We start from the raw sequence: 15,571 nt of genomic DNA on the forward strand, positions 1-15,571 counted from the left end.
AAGATGGTGTGTGGAATGTGTGCGTCACCATGTGAATCCTCCTCAGTAAATATAGTCTAGGGATTGAGGGAAGAAAGGAACTCAGGAAACAGCCTTAATATTCAGAAGGTTGTGTGTGTGAATCCCTGATCTTAATGTTCAGATTGGGATATTCAGTGTGTGATGATTGCCCTAGCGCAAAACGCTGACCTGGATAGAGCAAAGTGTCTCCCTCCAACTGGGATCTGACCTCATCAAACCATGTGAGTTTCTCTGGAATAGAACGTACTAGAAAGAGCCTGCAGGCCTGAGATTAGAATCAGAGCTGGGCCAGGAGTTCAACCAAGAGACAGAGGTTATATTAACATGCTGAGTGTGTCTCAAAAACCTGTCTCAAACCGTACCTAATATTAACCCTGTACACATAAATAACTCAACAGAAATACACTATAGTCCAAATCTAACCTAGTTGCCCCTTACCTAACCCAACGTAACATTAACCCTAACCAAGCCTAACCCAACTACACACAACCTTACACTGGTAGATTATACAGCATACATAACCCCAAACTCAGTCTCTACCCAGCCATCCCTCAATAACCTAATCGAACCCAATGTTCCCCCTGACCTGATCTAGCTAACACTCGGTGGCCGGCTGATACTATGCTGCATATAACTTTCAAGAAGCAGAAGCTATTCCACGAGTTCCCTATGGAAATAATCATTGAGTTTACTTCCACCAGCTAGAGTCCATCCTGGAGGAAGATATGTTGGCGGTGTTTCTACGAGCATGTTTCTGCCGTGTTAAACCAAACACATGAAGCCGGTTTGGCAGGAGAAGCAATGAGACCGAAAGCATGGACTAAATGAAACGTGTGTGTGGGCGGCTTTGTTTGTGGGTCATTTGTGTGTATTAGTTGCATGTACATTTGTGTATGTGCTGGAGATTGTATAAAGAATAGTCTGTATTACTTCGGGCATGGTTAGAAATCCTGTAGCATCTACAGCATGGATGCATTTTGAGGCATGTTGCTGGTTTCTGTACATGTGCGTGCATGCGTGCGTGCGTGCGTGCACGTGTGTGTGTGTGTGCATGTGTGCATAGGTGCCTCCCTAGTCCCTACATCGCTAACCTGAACTCCCGGAGGTTAATCCAACACAGAGGCTGAGGGGGAGCTGTTACCAGATCCAAGCCCTGGTACACAGCTGGCCTGGGCTGGACCAGCGGCAGTACTGAGTTAAGAGGCTGATTATGGTTCCACGTTCACGTTCAAAGACCACGCAGACGCAGTCCTTGACCTGTTTTGGTTCTGCGTCTGGTTTTAGTAGGCGGACCAATCACAGCCCTCGCTGCTGCGTCGCCTCGACGGAAGGACGTATAGGGGTCCGCAACCCCCTTGCGTTGCGGGAAGGGAACGTGGGACCATAATCTGCCCTTTAGCCATCATTCTGAGGAACGGGATGGCCACAGGCACTGTGCTGCAGTAGCTGTTTGTTATAGCGGTTAAACAACATAGTTGGCACATTTACAATGAAATATGAAAAAAAAAAAAAGAAAGGACGTAATAAGATCAGTGGTATGTTACTGAATTTTTTCAAAAACTAGTTTTGTGCGTCGTCAAACTCACATCCTCGTAAAAGTTGAGTGGAACCAGTTGGTTCCTGTGAGTGCGATTACCCAGCATTCCTTCGCTCCGTTTGGGCTGACTGACCTTTTGCCACTCAAAGCTCCTTACAGTTATTGCATCGCATTCACCCATTCACACACACATTCACAGACCGACGGCGCTGTCGACCACGCAGGGCGACGGCCAGCTGCTTAGGAGCAGTAAGGGGTAGGCGTAGAGGTGTCTCGCTCAGGGACACCTCAACACTTAGCTAGGAGGAGTCGGGGATGGAACCAGCAACCTTCTGGGTGCAAGACATCTCGCCCTACCTCCTGAGCCAACGCCGCCGTTATTAAAACGTCCTCAAAGCCGCAGACGAGAGGAATACAGTCTGTGATCCACGGTGGAGGTTTGGCTAAACAGGTTCTATTTGTGAATGGACACAATGCAGTGGCTCACCCACGCTGTCTACTTTCAACGGAACCGCTTGGCCTGAATGAAGGCAACACACTCACAACACCCTCCATACACAAACACAAAGAGGAAGCTAGAGGCCAGAGTATGCAACTGTGTCGGGAACTGGAGTGCAGAACTAAAAAGATTGCATTGTGTTGTCATGTTGACCAAATGTTCTAGAATGCTTACCCACCCAGCGGACCAACGGGGCGATCAGGTGATTAAGGCCGAGACTCTAGAGTTCAAAGTCCATTGATGGACTGCTGCTTTATAACCGGATGATTGATACCTGACTCTCTCTGTCCCAGATGGTCAGAACTGCTGCAAACTGACTGGGAAGTGATCAGAAAGTCTCCAGGATCTCATGAAGATCAGCAGAATGTCCCGATACCCTCACAGACCGAGGAAAACACGAACGCAGGAGCAGAGACTAACAGACAGCGACATCCTGTAGAGACTCTGTCCTGGCTGAGGAAAGCTTGTCCTATCAAAGTAAAAGCGCCAGGGAGCCAGGCCAGCCCCAGGAATGAAGTGATAAACCCCCTGCCAAGTCCCTAGACACACCATTGTGTGTGTGTGTGTGTGTGTGTGTGTGCGCGCGCGCGTGATATATAGGTGGTGTTATTATATACAGGTGTGTGTTTGGCGCACGCGTGTCCTAAGATGAAATAACACGCAAGTCACTAAGGAATAGACCGCTGTCAGTCAACGCTAATAAACATCATTCAAACTGACATGGGCGCACACCCACACGTTAAGACTCACACACACAGACACACACGTATGAACATGAATTCATTACATAACCGGTTAGCTGTCATCCATGTTTATTCTCTGCTGATGCTTCGTTTATGTTTGGATTTAATTCTGTGACTTGATGATTTGATGTAATGCGAGCAGGTGCATATTGTCAAAAGCGCAGCCCTGTGTGACCTGACAATGGGGAGGTTCTCTCTAGCGATCAGCGATGCAGTCACTTGTTTTCGGGACTTAACCATGGACGTACGAGTAGAGGCCAGGTAAAGGTGAGAAGCTGGTATGATTGGAAACGTAGTGATACGAGTCCAACAGGTCGGATTCGTAATGAGTGTGTATTGCCCTCTAGTGGCAAAATCGTGTCATGAGAAAATGTGATATTTACATACTCCATAATTAAGGCCCCGCCCTCCCTCCCACCCCCTCGAACAATAACAATCTGTGAGGAGAAATAGCGCATGGCACTTTGTGTAAACTTTCAAACTCGAGGAATAATTATACCTGCCATCTCCGAGCCTTTGAAGCTGTTCTACTAGAGAGCTGTAGAGCAGACGGAAGCGAGAGCGCAGGATTCTGTTGCTCAGCCACCTGACAACGTTCCCTCCCTCTGTGCTCCATCACTTTCTACGTTTTCCGATATTGTGAAGTGTCGCATTTCACGGTACTGTGATTAATAAACAAGATGAATTACCCCGTGTGAACGTGGGAGCCTGATTGATCAGGGAGCTGTCAAACGTTTTAATTGGCTCATGGACGCAGGTGTGCTGTCAACTTGGATAATGATGCATTTCACTCACTAACAGCTGAGGTAAATAGTAAGAAAATTTAAAACTAATTACACTTACTCAACTCCCCACTTGTAACACAGCTAGACACAGACATTTACATTACAATAAAGCAAACATAGAAAAACACACTGAAAGTCCCGTGACTTTGTACAAAGCTTTGACGTATGGGGGCCATTCCACAAATCATTTACACCAGGAGCTGAACTCAGACACTGCAGACAGGTTCACGCGACGCCGGTTATGCAAACCGAAGGCTCTCTGACTGAAGGGAGTTCCGACCGCAGGTGACCTGTGTGCATCAGATCTGCACTACAGTCAGCACATTCTACTGATCACACAGGAGTCCCCAGTAGAAGAACAAGAAAAAGCAGGAAGCCACGGTCGTCTGGAGAAACATTTTTATTAAGTGTTTTTTTAAAACAAGGAGAACCTCATTGTTAAACATGGTCTGTGGGGAACGGTCGGCTAAAAGCTTTCCTGTACAGTTCAGAGAGAAGGCGCAAGGAACAGGTGATGGAGAGGGGGAGAGAGAGAGAGAGAGACACACACACACGAAGAGAAGGAGCGGAGATGAGGAACATGAGCTCTCTGACGCGACAAAGACGACCCCTGAACCTAAAAACAGCTTTTGCTGATTGAAATCTCTATTATTGCGTCCGGGCCCAATGAGGTTTGTCGTCTCTGCAAGTCTTGAGAATGTGATTCAATGTAAAGTTCTAGCAGTAAGATGAGAAGTACGTACAAATGGTAAAAATATATAAATTATGTGGACATGCATCAGGTGAGAATGTGAGCGTTATAAATACACAGAAGCAGTTTGAGGTCTTTCCTTGGTGTGTGTCTATCCGTTCTTATTTCCTCCATAGACAGGAAGTGGTACTATTGTAAACAGGAAGAGCTCTCTGAACTCACAGGAAACCGCGCCGGGGGGGGGGGGTCTGCGTGTTTTGCCTGGTGGGGCCAAAGGGATGTTTTTGGTGGGGAGGGCAAAGGTCACTGGGTGAGAGTCTGGAGAGAGAGAGAGAGAGCGAGAGAGAGTGCCTGAGATTTTTCTCTCCGAGCTGAGTGGGGGGGGGGGGTTATGGACCTGGGATAGGCCTGCGATGGAGAAGATAAAGAAAGGAGGGGGGAGATGTCCCTTTGAGTGTCTCACTCTAGAAGGATGGAGTGAGGAAAGGAGGAGGATTAAAGAAAATAAACAAAACTCCTCTCTCACCTCCCGATAGGAGGAGGGGGCGGGGGGGGAACACAATTGAAGGTTAGGACTACAGTATCCTCAGATCTCCATGGCGATTGTCTACAATGCAACTAGAGGGGGGGGGGAAAAGAAAAAAAACAAAGAAGAAACATGTTGGGAGATGCAGAGGAGAGAGAGGAGTGGGCGGGGCCTCAGAGGCCGGCGTCGTTGTAGGTGGGCGTGGCCACCTTGAGGATGCTCTGCGCGTTCTCCTCCAGCATGGGGCGCCATTTCACCTCCCCGGTCAGCAGCAGGTCCTCCGCGTCCAGGGAGTCGATGTACTGCATCTGTAGAGGGCGCACACACACACACACACCCACACCCACCCCCACACCCACACCCACACACACACACACTTTTATTCGGTGCTTTACTTACATGAGGAGATTACTGTTCCAAACATTAAAAGGAAGTATGTTGTCGTTTATACACACACACACACCTTGTGTTGATAGAACTGATGTACTGATGACTCAAAGCGACACTAGTTAAAGGAAATCTTCTGACATTTGAGAAAGAAACAATGATACCTTATTAAACCAAAAAGTTGTGATTTTATCCTCAATGATTTACAAAACTATTGCATATTAATAGAATGAAAATATATATATATATATTCACTTTAGATCAGGGGTCACCAACACAGGCCCGCGGGCACCAGCAAGGACCACATGAGGGGCCCGCAGGCCTGTTCTGAAAACAGCACAGCTCATTCTTGAACAACTCTTTCCCAAATTTTTTAAGTCGTAATTGATAATTATTGTGAGAAATCATTAACATGATCAGTGTCTTCACATAGATGAGTATCATATAACTAAAGGCAAACTGAGCAAATTGGTTATTTCAGAAGAGTGGATCAAACTGGGTGCCCTTCGTATGACTCAGTACCCATGAAGTAGCTCTCAGGTTCAAAAAGGTTGGTGACCCCTGCTTTAGATTATGTCAATCTTTTTTTAAAGACGCCCCACCTGTAGTACCCTTCGCAGACCACCAGAGGTCCCCAAGAGCCCGTTTAGAGGGACCACGTCAAGACCTTACAGAAGGGTCAGAATGTTCTTAGACCTAATGACTCCTCACGGAGTCCAATCATATCGACCATCTTAAAGCTAGGGTAGGAAACTTGGAGAATCCAGCCTGAGTAGGATATAAATCCCGCCCCCCCCCCCCAAAAAACACAAGCCTAGCTCTCCAGTTTTAGCAGTAGCTCTGCCCTTCAGGGCAGAGCTACTGCTAGGGGACGCTGCAAACAGGCAGACAGACAGACAGACAGACAGGTAGGTAGGCAGAGAGAGAGACAGGTAAGCTGTCCAATCAATGCAGTTGGGACGTAGGGAATGATTGGACAAGCTCATCCCAGGCCTGCGACAGGACGGATACAAACTGGGATTTATTAAAATATGTCAAGCATTTGATTTATCGATTGCTGTTGAGATGTTGAAAGAATTTCCACAAATACGACGGGAAATGCTTCTCAAATAACCAGCCGACCCTAGCGGTGGCTAGCCGGCCCTTCAGATGGTCAGGGGGGGGGAACTCCTTGGTACTGCGACGGGGACTCATGCTTTAAAGCACTCGTTGTGATGTCAGAGCAGAGGTCACACCACAGCGCCTGATTACTACGGACAAAGATCCTGGGCCCGGCCAACCTGCTCCTGTGTGTGCGTCAGAGTGTGTGCGTGTGCGTGCGTGCGTGCGTGCTTGTGTTTCTTGAGTTGAAGACCGAGGGAAAAAGAGAAGAACAGGCCGCAAGAGAAAGATAAGACTGAAGGGAAAAGGCAGTGACGGGGGGGAGGGGGGAGGGGGAGGTGAGGGGAAGCAGGAGGAGGAAGAGGAGGTGAGGGGAAGCAGGAGGAGGAAGAGGAGGTGAAGGGTAGCAGGAGGAGGAAGAGGAGGTGAGGGGAAGCAGGAGGAGGAAGAAGAGGTGAAGGGTAGCAGGAGGAGGAAGAGGAGGTGAAGGGTAGCAGGAGGAGGAAGAGGAGGTGAAGGGTAGCAGGAGGAGGGAGAGGAGGTGAGGGGAAGCAGGAGGAGGAAGAGGAGGTGAAGGGTAGCAGGAGGAGGGAGAGGAGGTGAGGGGAAGCAGGAGGAGGAGGTGATTGTGCGGGGAAGGGGAGCAGGAGGAGGTGAAAGGTGGGTGAAGGGGTTAATGAGATCAGGCTGAGGCCCCAGCAGCAGATGGAGCTGCAGGTGTCTCTGGCACCTGCTGCCTTCACTCCAACAAAAAGGATATAAAACACAGATGAAGAGGAGGAGGAGGAGGAGGAGGGAGGACGAGAGATGAGGGGAGAGTAAAGTTGACAGAATTGGATGGAAGGAAAGATTAGCCAGAGGAAAGAGAAGAGCAGGATGGAAATATAGAAATGGCATATGAAACTGAAGTATGGATTCATCTGATGATGTGCACGAGACGTGTGCAAGTTATGTGCAACGGATTGGACTTGTACAACACTTTCCAAACCACGCTCACTCGAAGCGCTTTAGAATGAGAGCCTCGCAGTCGCCCCTCAACGTCGGCTCAACCGTGTGCAGATATATCCCTTTATGGTTGTACCTGTTTGCGGACGTACTCCAACATGAGCTCCAGCTGTCGGGGGTCCTCACACTCTCTGTTGAACAGGTTCCTCCACAGGGCTGCAGCCAGCACTCTGTCGTCAGACAGGATGCCCTGAGAGCGAGAGAGTGAGTGAGTGAGTGAGTGAGTGAGTGAGTGAGTGAGTGAGTGAGTGAGTGAGTGAGTGAGTGAGTGAGTGAGTGAGTGAGTGAGTGAGTGAGTGAGAGGCACTAAGGCACACAGTGACATCTCTACACAGATTTCTCCTACACATAATTGTTTTATAACACATAAGCTGCTTAACCGTTTTTTTTTAAGTGCCTCCTAGCTTGCATTTTTGAGCTGGAACTTAAAAATAGCACTAAGCATTGTGTAGCATCTTATCCTAGCCGTGTTTGTTGTGTACGGGGAATGGGTTAATTGGTTAACCTAGTGATCGTTAGTGCTTGGCACTTGGTTCTATGAACGTCTTTACTGCATCGACTCTTCTGACAGATGTACTTATTGTAAGTCACTTTGGATAATGCGTCTGCAAAATTCCCTAAATATCAAATGCGTTAGGATGAGCAAGACACCTAGTCCTAACTGCTCCCGACGAATTGGCCTACGCCTTGTATGGTTGACTCCGCCGTCGGCGGGTGAACACGTGTGTGAACCGTTGTAAATCGCGTTGGATAAATGTGTACAAATGAGCTTCTTCTGTGAAGTTCTTTCTCTCACCTCATCGTATCCAAATATGGCAGCATAGAAAGTCTCCGTCATTGACTTCAAACTCTCCTTCCTGTGAGAAGCATCAATCTAAGAGAGAGACGGAGAGAGAGACAGAGAGACATAAAAGATGATTAAATGGAATTTAATCAAAATATTTCCACCAATACAAATCATTTGCGTTTCTCATGGGGAAATCAAGAATTATCGGAACAACAGACAATCCAGAAATGTGTCTGACCGGGAGGGAGGACGGACTCATCCGCCAGAGCAAACACAGACACAAGCTCCCCGTCCAGGTATAACCCTCAGGTCAGCGCCGCAGTAGCAGCAGCAGGTTACCTGAGGTACGGATGGGACGCTCTAGGATAGCTAAACCTGGCCACTGAGTGGGAGCCAGCCGGCCTCAGGTGACGGCAGCGCCCCAGCGGTCAGAGCCAGACCATGACCGCTGTTTTCACGGCTCCTCTGCTGCATTAGCATGAAACCCTAGAGGCCCTCCAATCACGGGGCCCCGGTCCTCACGGGGGCCCCTGAAGTGCCGCCTGATTACTCTGTCGGAACAGGGGCACCGCATGCACACCGACCGGGCCGACGGATTCATGGGATTCAGAGCGCTCCCACTGCAGGGAATGTTATTCAGGAGGTGGTTTCCTTGGATGGGAATCAACGTCTTCAGTGAGGAGTTGATAGGGGCACACCCGGTCATTTTAGGCTACTCAAACTGTGCATTGGTCTTGAGTTTTTTTATACCGTCTGGGATATTATGCATGTATACATTGTTACATGGCTTCTGTCCGTGTACAAAACGACCTGTCGGGGCCGTCAGGGTGTAGCGTTTGTGTGGATGTGTGTGCGTGCGTGTGTTAAACTCATTGAACCCCTGAACCTGTATTACGAGTGGCCTAGTGAGCCATCAAGATCAGGTGACAGCTTTCCCTCCGCTCACTATAAACACCACCTATCAAACGTCGCGTTCATGGGATACCTTGGCTCCACACACACACACACACACACACACACACACACACACACACACACACACACACACACACACACACACACACACACACACACACACACACACACACACACACACACACACACACACACACACACACACACGAAAATCATCCTTTTATTCCAAAAAAGATTTTAGTAGATCTTCATTTGGACGGTCTTTGAAACTAACCTTATCCAGGTGGTTGTTTGTGTCTGAGCCTTTGATTCAAAGTACAGGGGAGAGGTAACCTCAGGTTAGGATCAGCAGGCTTAAGGAACAGGAGCACAGATGAGAAATGACGTGTCTCATCTGAATGATGAGAAGTGTGTGCCTGTGTGTGTGTGTGTCCGTCCCAGGTGTTTTCACAGCTGCGTATATTCTGGTCTGTGCGCACTCACACATGTGTGGCCTGCTTCTTCTCACACAAGAGCGAGAATGCACGCACACACAAACACACACTGACTGACTCTCTGGACCTTGGGAGCAAATTACACCATATCATCACTACCGAACCACAATCATTCACCAGGTGGTACCCCAACACACACACACACACACACACACACACACACACACACACACACACACACACACACACACACACACACACACACACACACACACACACACACACACACACACACACACACACACACACACACACACACACACACACACACACACACGTTCCAGGTGAGTGTTCTCAACATGGTCCTCCTGTGTGAGTGAAGCCAGCTCTGTTGGGTTAGGCCCGGCCCGCTGGTGCACTGACCACGCCTCCAAGCGAGGGTTCCATTATCGCCCGCGCTCCTAAACGTTTAGCGGCAGACCTTGAGAGAGGGCCGCTTCACACGCGTGTTGCGGAGGCACCGCGGACCTCCGCTCCCCTCCGTCACCGTCCCCCACATCGACCAATGGGGTTCATTTCTTCACAACACGCGGACGACGCAGTACTCGGGACTAGCCGTGACGGTTCCCCCTCAAGCAGCCGCACATCGCCCTCTACTCACCCCGACGGACGGTGGCGGGGGGGGGGGGGGGGGGTCTCTCGCCCCCACTCTTTTCACCCCCATGTTCAGTCTGTCTGTGTCTCTCCACCTCCACTCTCTCCCCCTCTCTCTCTCTACTCACCCCCATAGTCTCTCCCCCTCTCTCTCTCTACTCACCCCCATGGTTTCTCTCTCTCTACTCTCCCCCATGGTCTCTCTCTCTTCCCCCCCCCCCCCCCCTCTCTCTCTCTCTACTCACCCCCATGGTCTCTCTCTACTCACCCCCATGGTTTCTCCTCCCCCCCTCTCTCTCTCTACACACCCCCATGGTCTCTCTCTCTCCCCCCCCCCTCTCTCTCTCTACTCACCCCCATGGTCTCTCTCTCTCCCCCCCCCCCTCTCTCTCTCTCTACTCACCCCCATAGTCTCTCTCTTCCCCCCCCCCCCCCTCTCTCTCTCTACTCACCCCCATGATCTTGCACCTCTGCTCCACGTCCTCCCACATGGAGTGGACGATGTAGCGGCACATATACTTCCCCTCGCGCCCCTCCTGACGCATCCGCACCAGACACATCCTGCAGGGAGGGGGGGAGAGAGGGGGAGACGCGTGAGACTGGAGACAGTGAGACAGGGCACGAGAGAGACAGGTGTGCTAAAAGAGTGACAGGGCAAATGTGGTCGAGGAAAGGAGACGAGTGAATACAAAACAGAGCTGAGGCAGAGAGAGAGAAGAGGAGGGTTTTGTTACGGGATGAGAACCTGCAACGGATATATAAAGAAAAGAAAGAGAAAGAGACAATGAATGAAGTTGTTTGAGTGTCTGTTACTCCTACTTAAACATCGCATTCAGCCTGGAGAGGACAACGTGTGCAGGTGTAAACATGTGCACACACACACAAATCCTACTCACCATACGTGCAGCTGGGCTATCAAGAACCACGAGTTGAGCGTGTCTGGAAGCGTGCACCCTGAGAGAGACACACACACACCCCTTTAATCTCTGATGTCTGAGTGGTTTGATACAGCGTTCCTTCTCAAAAGAACATGGTTGAGATAAACAACATCGTGACACCTTGGCTCTGTGCACAGCCAAACCAGTTGTGGGTGTGTGTTTAACGTGGAGATGAACGGCGGTTTCTTTAGGTCACTATAGTCTGAAGAAGACACAGCTGCAGTTCCGCTCCAGCGTGTAATGTTGCACTACTCCATCATAGGTGTGAAATGTGTGTGCGTGCGAGACTTACTTTCAAAGAAGTCGTCGTAATTTATTCTTTCTACACAGCAGGTGTACATGCGCAAGGCAGCAATCTTGATTTTCTGTAAAGAGAAAATATAAGCAGAGATTATTCATCAGCAGAGCAGAAACAGATCTGACCATGGGTTTGGGCCAGGTCAGGATCATTTCCAACATCGCCAGGCTTCAGGTTATGAAGATCTCCTTGTTCATCTCCCAGGTGACCATCGGATCACCTGCAATTCTTTTTAAGTGCTTGTCCCTATCCAGTCTTATGAGGTTTATTAATGCATGAACGAATGTTAATTTAATCTACCCTTATCGTGTTCCATTCACATTTATCATAGATGTATACATAATAGATATCCTTTTTTAACCCAAGGGCGCTCGGTTTCTTTTCAACTTGAAGAGACCGACATGGAGGATGTTCCTGTGTCTGATCGGCTGTCAGCCAAGTCACCACAGAACCCGTGTTGCCGTGACCTGCCAATCAAATCATCACAACCACCCCCTCTTCCAAAGGGGGAGGAGATGGTGACACAGAGCACAGCAACATCCTCCTGGGAGCAGGAGACAGGAAGTGAGTCACAGAGCGCGGGGTACGGCAGTGCCAGCCCTTCAGACTAGCACGGTGCCAAATGGCTCGGATAACCGTGCATTCCACCACGCTCTCTCCACCTCCCGGAGGATAAAGACCCGATAAAGACCACGAAACCACCAGCGTGGCAGCAGCCAGGGTCCTTCCCGGCTGCCAGGGCAACAACAACACCGCCTGGCTCGGAGTGGGAATACAATTAGCCCTATCCCAATCCATCAAACCCTGAGCAAGGAGTGTCGACTCCTAGAGAGTGTTGGCTCCTAGCAGACCCGACCAAACGCTCAACGCTCTGGGAGAGAGTCGTTTGGCTGCGATATTAAGGGAAAGGTTAGCAGAAGCAATCATTGAGGTTTGACTTCCACAACAACAACAAGATTGCCAGCGAACTAGCTACCCTAACGTGTGACGCCAAGAGTTCCATCCTGTTCAAATAAAATGTAGACTAAGACTAAGTGTCGCAGCATGCCCTACCCCATGTAAGCTAGGGCTGAACGATTTGGGTAAATAATCGAATTGCGATTATTTTGACCAATATTGCGATTGCGATTTAATGTGCCATTTTTATAATTTATTAAGTTCCTTATGTTGTGTATTATTCACTAAAAAATAAATAAATCATTCTTTAGTATGACCAACACAACATTGGAAGCAGTCAAAATAGAAACTGCTCTTTCCTTTAGGCCAGGCCGATGTGTTGAGATTAATTTATATTCTAAACTTATTTATTTAACTATTGAATTGTAAAATTAAAATAAATGAATCGCACTGATTTCCAGTCAGTAACAAATCGCAGCCTTTGTGATTTGCATACCGCGTTCTATTACATTGCGATTTCGATTTGAATTTGATTAATCGTTCAGCCCTATTGTCAGGAACCTAGAAAGTTTTGGGCTATATTCTAGGGGACTGTTTCCAAAACATGCGTACTGGGGGAATCCTTACTGATGGGAGTTGAGTTGTGAAGAAACCAGAGAACAAGAGAGAATCCTTCAAGAGAACGTCTAACGCTCAACACCTGCAGGCTGTGACGCATCGGAGGAGAACACTGAGCCAACTCACCTCCATCTTGTCTATTGCCTTTCTCTGAAGTGACTAATGCAGAATACAGTACAAAGATAACTATTCTCATACTTTACAAAGACTAGTGTTTTCCCTCAAAAATGTTTTTTCCTTATTTTTTTATACATTAACCTCCCTTGCCTTCTTCACAAAATGATTGGACACGTAAAACTAAATTGTATATGTTGTAGAAATCTGCATACAAACTAACACCAAGGCTTTTTAGAGGAGAGCTGTGATGAAACAGTAGGAGAGATTCCCAGCACTATAGGCACAATTATCCTGCTGCATAGACATTCACGGAATATGGCACACCTATGGGACATTCCCATCCATAAAGACCACACACACGCAGATACACACGCACGTACACATACCAGCGTAGAGACCCACCACCAAATCTATGCAACCCTTCCAACGCAGAAGTATACTACTGGCTTCAGAATGGAAAAACGATCCTGTTGGAATTTAGTATATTAAGCCCTGGTCATTGGGTCGTTCTGTATATGTACGCGTTAACATGGGACTGTTTATGTTTATCACAGCAGGAGGAGGGGAAATCTAGACGCACAACATCCGTCCGTTTGTATGTGATCTTTAAATAGCCCCAATGAAAGAAGACTCAACCGTATGCATGCTTGTGTGTCTACGTGCAAATGCATACTGCCTGTGTAGCGATGGAAGGGAACACACACACACACACACACACACACACACACACACACACACACACACACACACACACACACACACACACACACACACACACACACACACACACACACACACACACACACACACACACTACTTGGAGCTTGAAGGGTGTCGACTGGACTGGTGAACTGGGGCAAGGGTCAGCCCAAGACAATTTACTAGTCCTGGACTGACCCTTTATGCCTTTCTCGATTAGTAAAAAGAAAATCGACTGCAATATTTTGAATAATAAACATTTTGACAATTGTTTTAAATGACAAAAAATCAAAATTCATTCCAAATAGTCCAAATTGCTAGGCCTTGTTTTAGTTGTTGTAAATAACATTCTCTGATCCACAGCCAGAACTAGTCGTTCCTTTAATTATTCGTCCAAAGTAAATCCCATACTCCATGCCGTTTAGCTCATCCCAAAACACTTAGTGAGATTATTTATCTCTGCATCATCAAGAACCAGGTCGGGGTTGGGGCGCATCTTGCTCAGGGACACCTACAGGTAGACTGCACACATTGGGGTTCATGCTCCTTGACTGGGAGTCAAACACCCAACCATAAGCAGTAGACCCTCACACCCCCTCTCCGATCGCTCACGTACCCATTTGTTGTATTTCAGGGGTCCGGTGAAGCCCATGGCCTCGATGAGCTTTGTGAAGGATCCCACCTCATCCTCCGAGTGCTGGGGAGTCTCCTTCACGTTAAAGAGCTGGGGAGAGAGAGGAAGGGAGTTGAGGGAGGAGAGGGCAGTGGAGGGGAGAGGAGGATAAGGGAGGGGAGGGAGGAGAGGAGAGGAGAGGAGAGGGAGAGAAAATTGAAGGTAGCGTTTAAAGTGGAATTCTTCAGCACAGCAACACTACTTTAAATCCATGTACATGTGGCCTTTCAAGCATTTTGCCAACATTAATCCTCACCTGGGGACTGTTGTGGAGGCTCCGGCATTGTGTTGTAGTGCTGGAAGAAGCTCTGGCTTGCTGGCATGCCAACAGCGCCCTGGCTAAAGCTTCCCGTTCTGAGATCTGGAGAAATGAACAGCGATTGTAAACGCAGTATTTAAAAAAGAGGTTCGAAACAGGCGCCACAGGGAACCAGTTCATCCGCTCCACTGAGTGGCAGGCGGCGCTTTGATTACAAAACACAACTCACGTTGTATTTTATAATTATCTATATGTGTAATACACATTCATACATATATATATTAGCCACCCTGTTTCGAGTTGAGAACCACCATGTGGGAGGACTGAAGGCTTATATTGAGGCTAGACGAGTGTGAGCTGTGAGTTACAAAACATCTTTCTGGTTACCTTTCCGAGGGCGGCTCTGGACGTGGTGACATTGATGCCGAGTCGGACCGCGGACTGCAGCGGCCGCCGATACATGACTCCGCTACGGGTCTCAGCAACAGCAAGAGAGCCTGGTACTGTCGGCTAATTGTCTTCCCAATTAAACCTTCAGGTTTTGGAAACTCGGCCACTGTCCCCACCTCCTCCTCTGAGCAATGTCAAAGGAATCCGTCCCGCCGCGAAAGCTGTCCGATCGGAAAACGGATCCACAGACAAAGGGTCCGCTTCTATAACGCAGCGTTGCCGCTTATCGTGCGTGCGATAAATGTTGAATGAAAAGTACAATATAAATATATATATATAAGTATGGAGAATTTTTTTTTATTGCGATTATATAAGTTGCATTTATTTGTCATACAATTATACTGTTTCATATAAAAGTACAAGGGATAAAATACTACTGCTGCTTGCTACTATAATAGTAGGAGATGAAGTATAGGCCTAGTCATATATTAGCACAATGTCATTACGACTACAACAGTGAATAACTGTTCATGTAATTATAAGTAATGCATGCATATGTATTTTTATTAAAAAAAACATTATGCATTGCATATTTTT

General features: G+C 48.1%; 1 protein-coding gene across 1 annotated transcript; it reads right to left on the minus strand.

Moving 5' to 3' along the window:
- Positions 1-3,967: 3,967 nt before the first annotated feature.
- uqcc1 (ubiquinol-cytochrome c reductase complex assembly factor 1) lies at positions 3,968-15,219 on the minus strand. The gene is made up of 9 exons (XM_030374512.1): positions 14,972-15,219; positions 14,582-14,686; positions 14,269-14,376; positions 11,316-11,388; positions 10,982-11,039; positions 10,538-10,646; positions 8,092-8,169; positions 7,372-7,485; positions 3,968-5,110 (listed from the first exon to the last, which is right to left on the minus strand). Exons 1-9 carry the CDS (start codon positions 15,044-15,046, stop codon positions 4,976-4,978), a joined length of 855 nt encoding a protein of 284 aa, XP_030230372.1. The 5' UTR covers positions 15,047-15,219; the 3' UTR covers positions 3,968-4,975.
- Between the last annotated feature and the right edge of the window lie 352 nt (positions 15,220-15,571).

Source organism: Gadus morhua, chromosome 13, assembly GCF_902167405.1.
Source record: "Gadus morhua chromosome 13, gadMor3.0, whole genome shotgun sequence".
Taxonomy (NCBI): Eukaryota; Metazoa; Chordata; class Actinopteri; order Gadiformes; family Gadidae; genus Gadus; species Gadus morhua.

What these genes read in the sequence shown, in the direction of transcription:
- uqcc1 (XM_030374512.1), bottom strand. Translation starts at nt 15,046, where the DNA reads ATGTATCGGCGGCCGCTGCAGTCCGCGGTCCGACTCGGCATCAATGTC. An exon ending in GCCTCCACAACAGTCCCCAG is followed by an intron (nt 14,377 to 14,581) that starts GTGAGGATTAAT and finishes CTCTCTCCCCAG; the next exon opens with CTCTTTAACGTGAAGGAGAC. An exon ending in TTACGACGACTTCTTTGAAA is followed by an intron (nt 11,040 to 11,315) that starts GTAAGTCTCGCA and finishes TGTCTCTCTCAG; the next exon opens with GGTGCACGCTTCCAGACACG.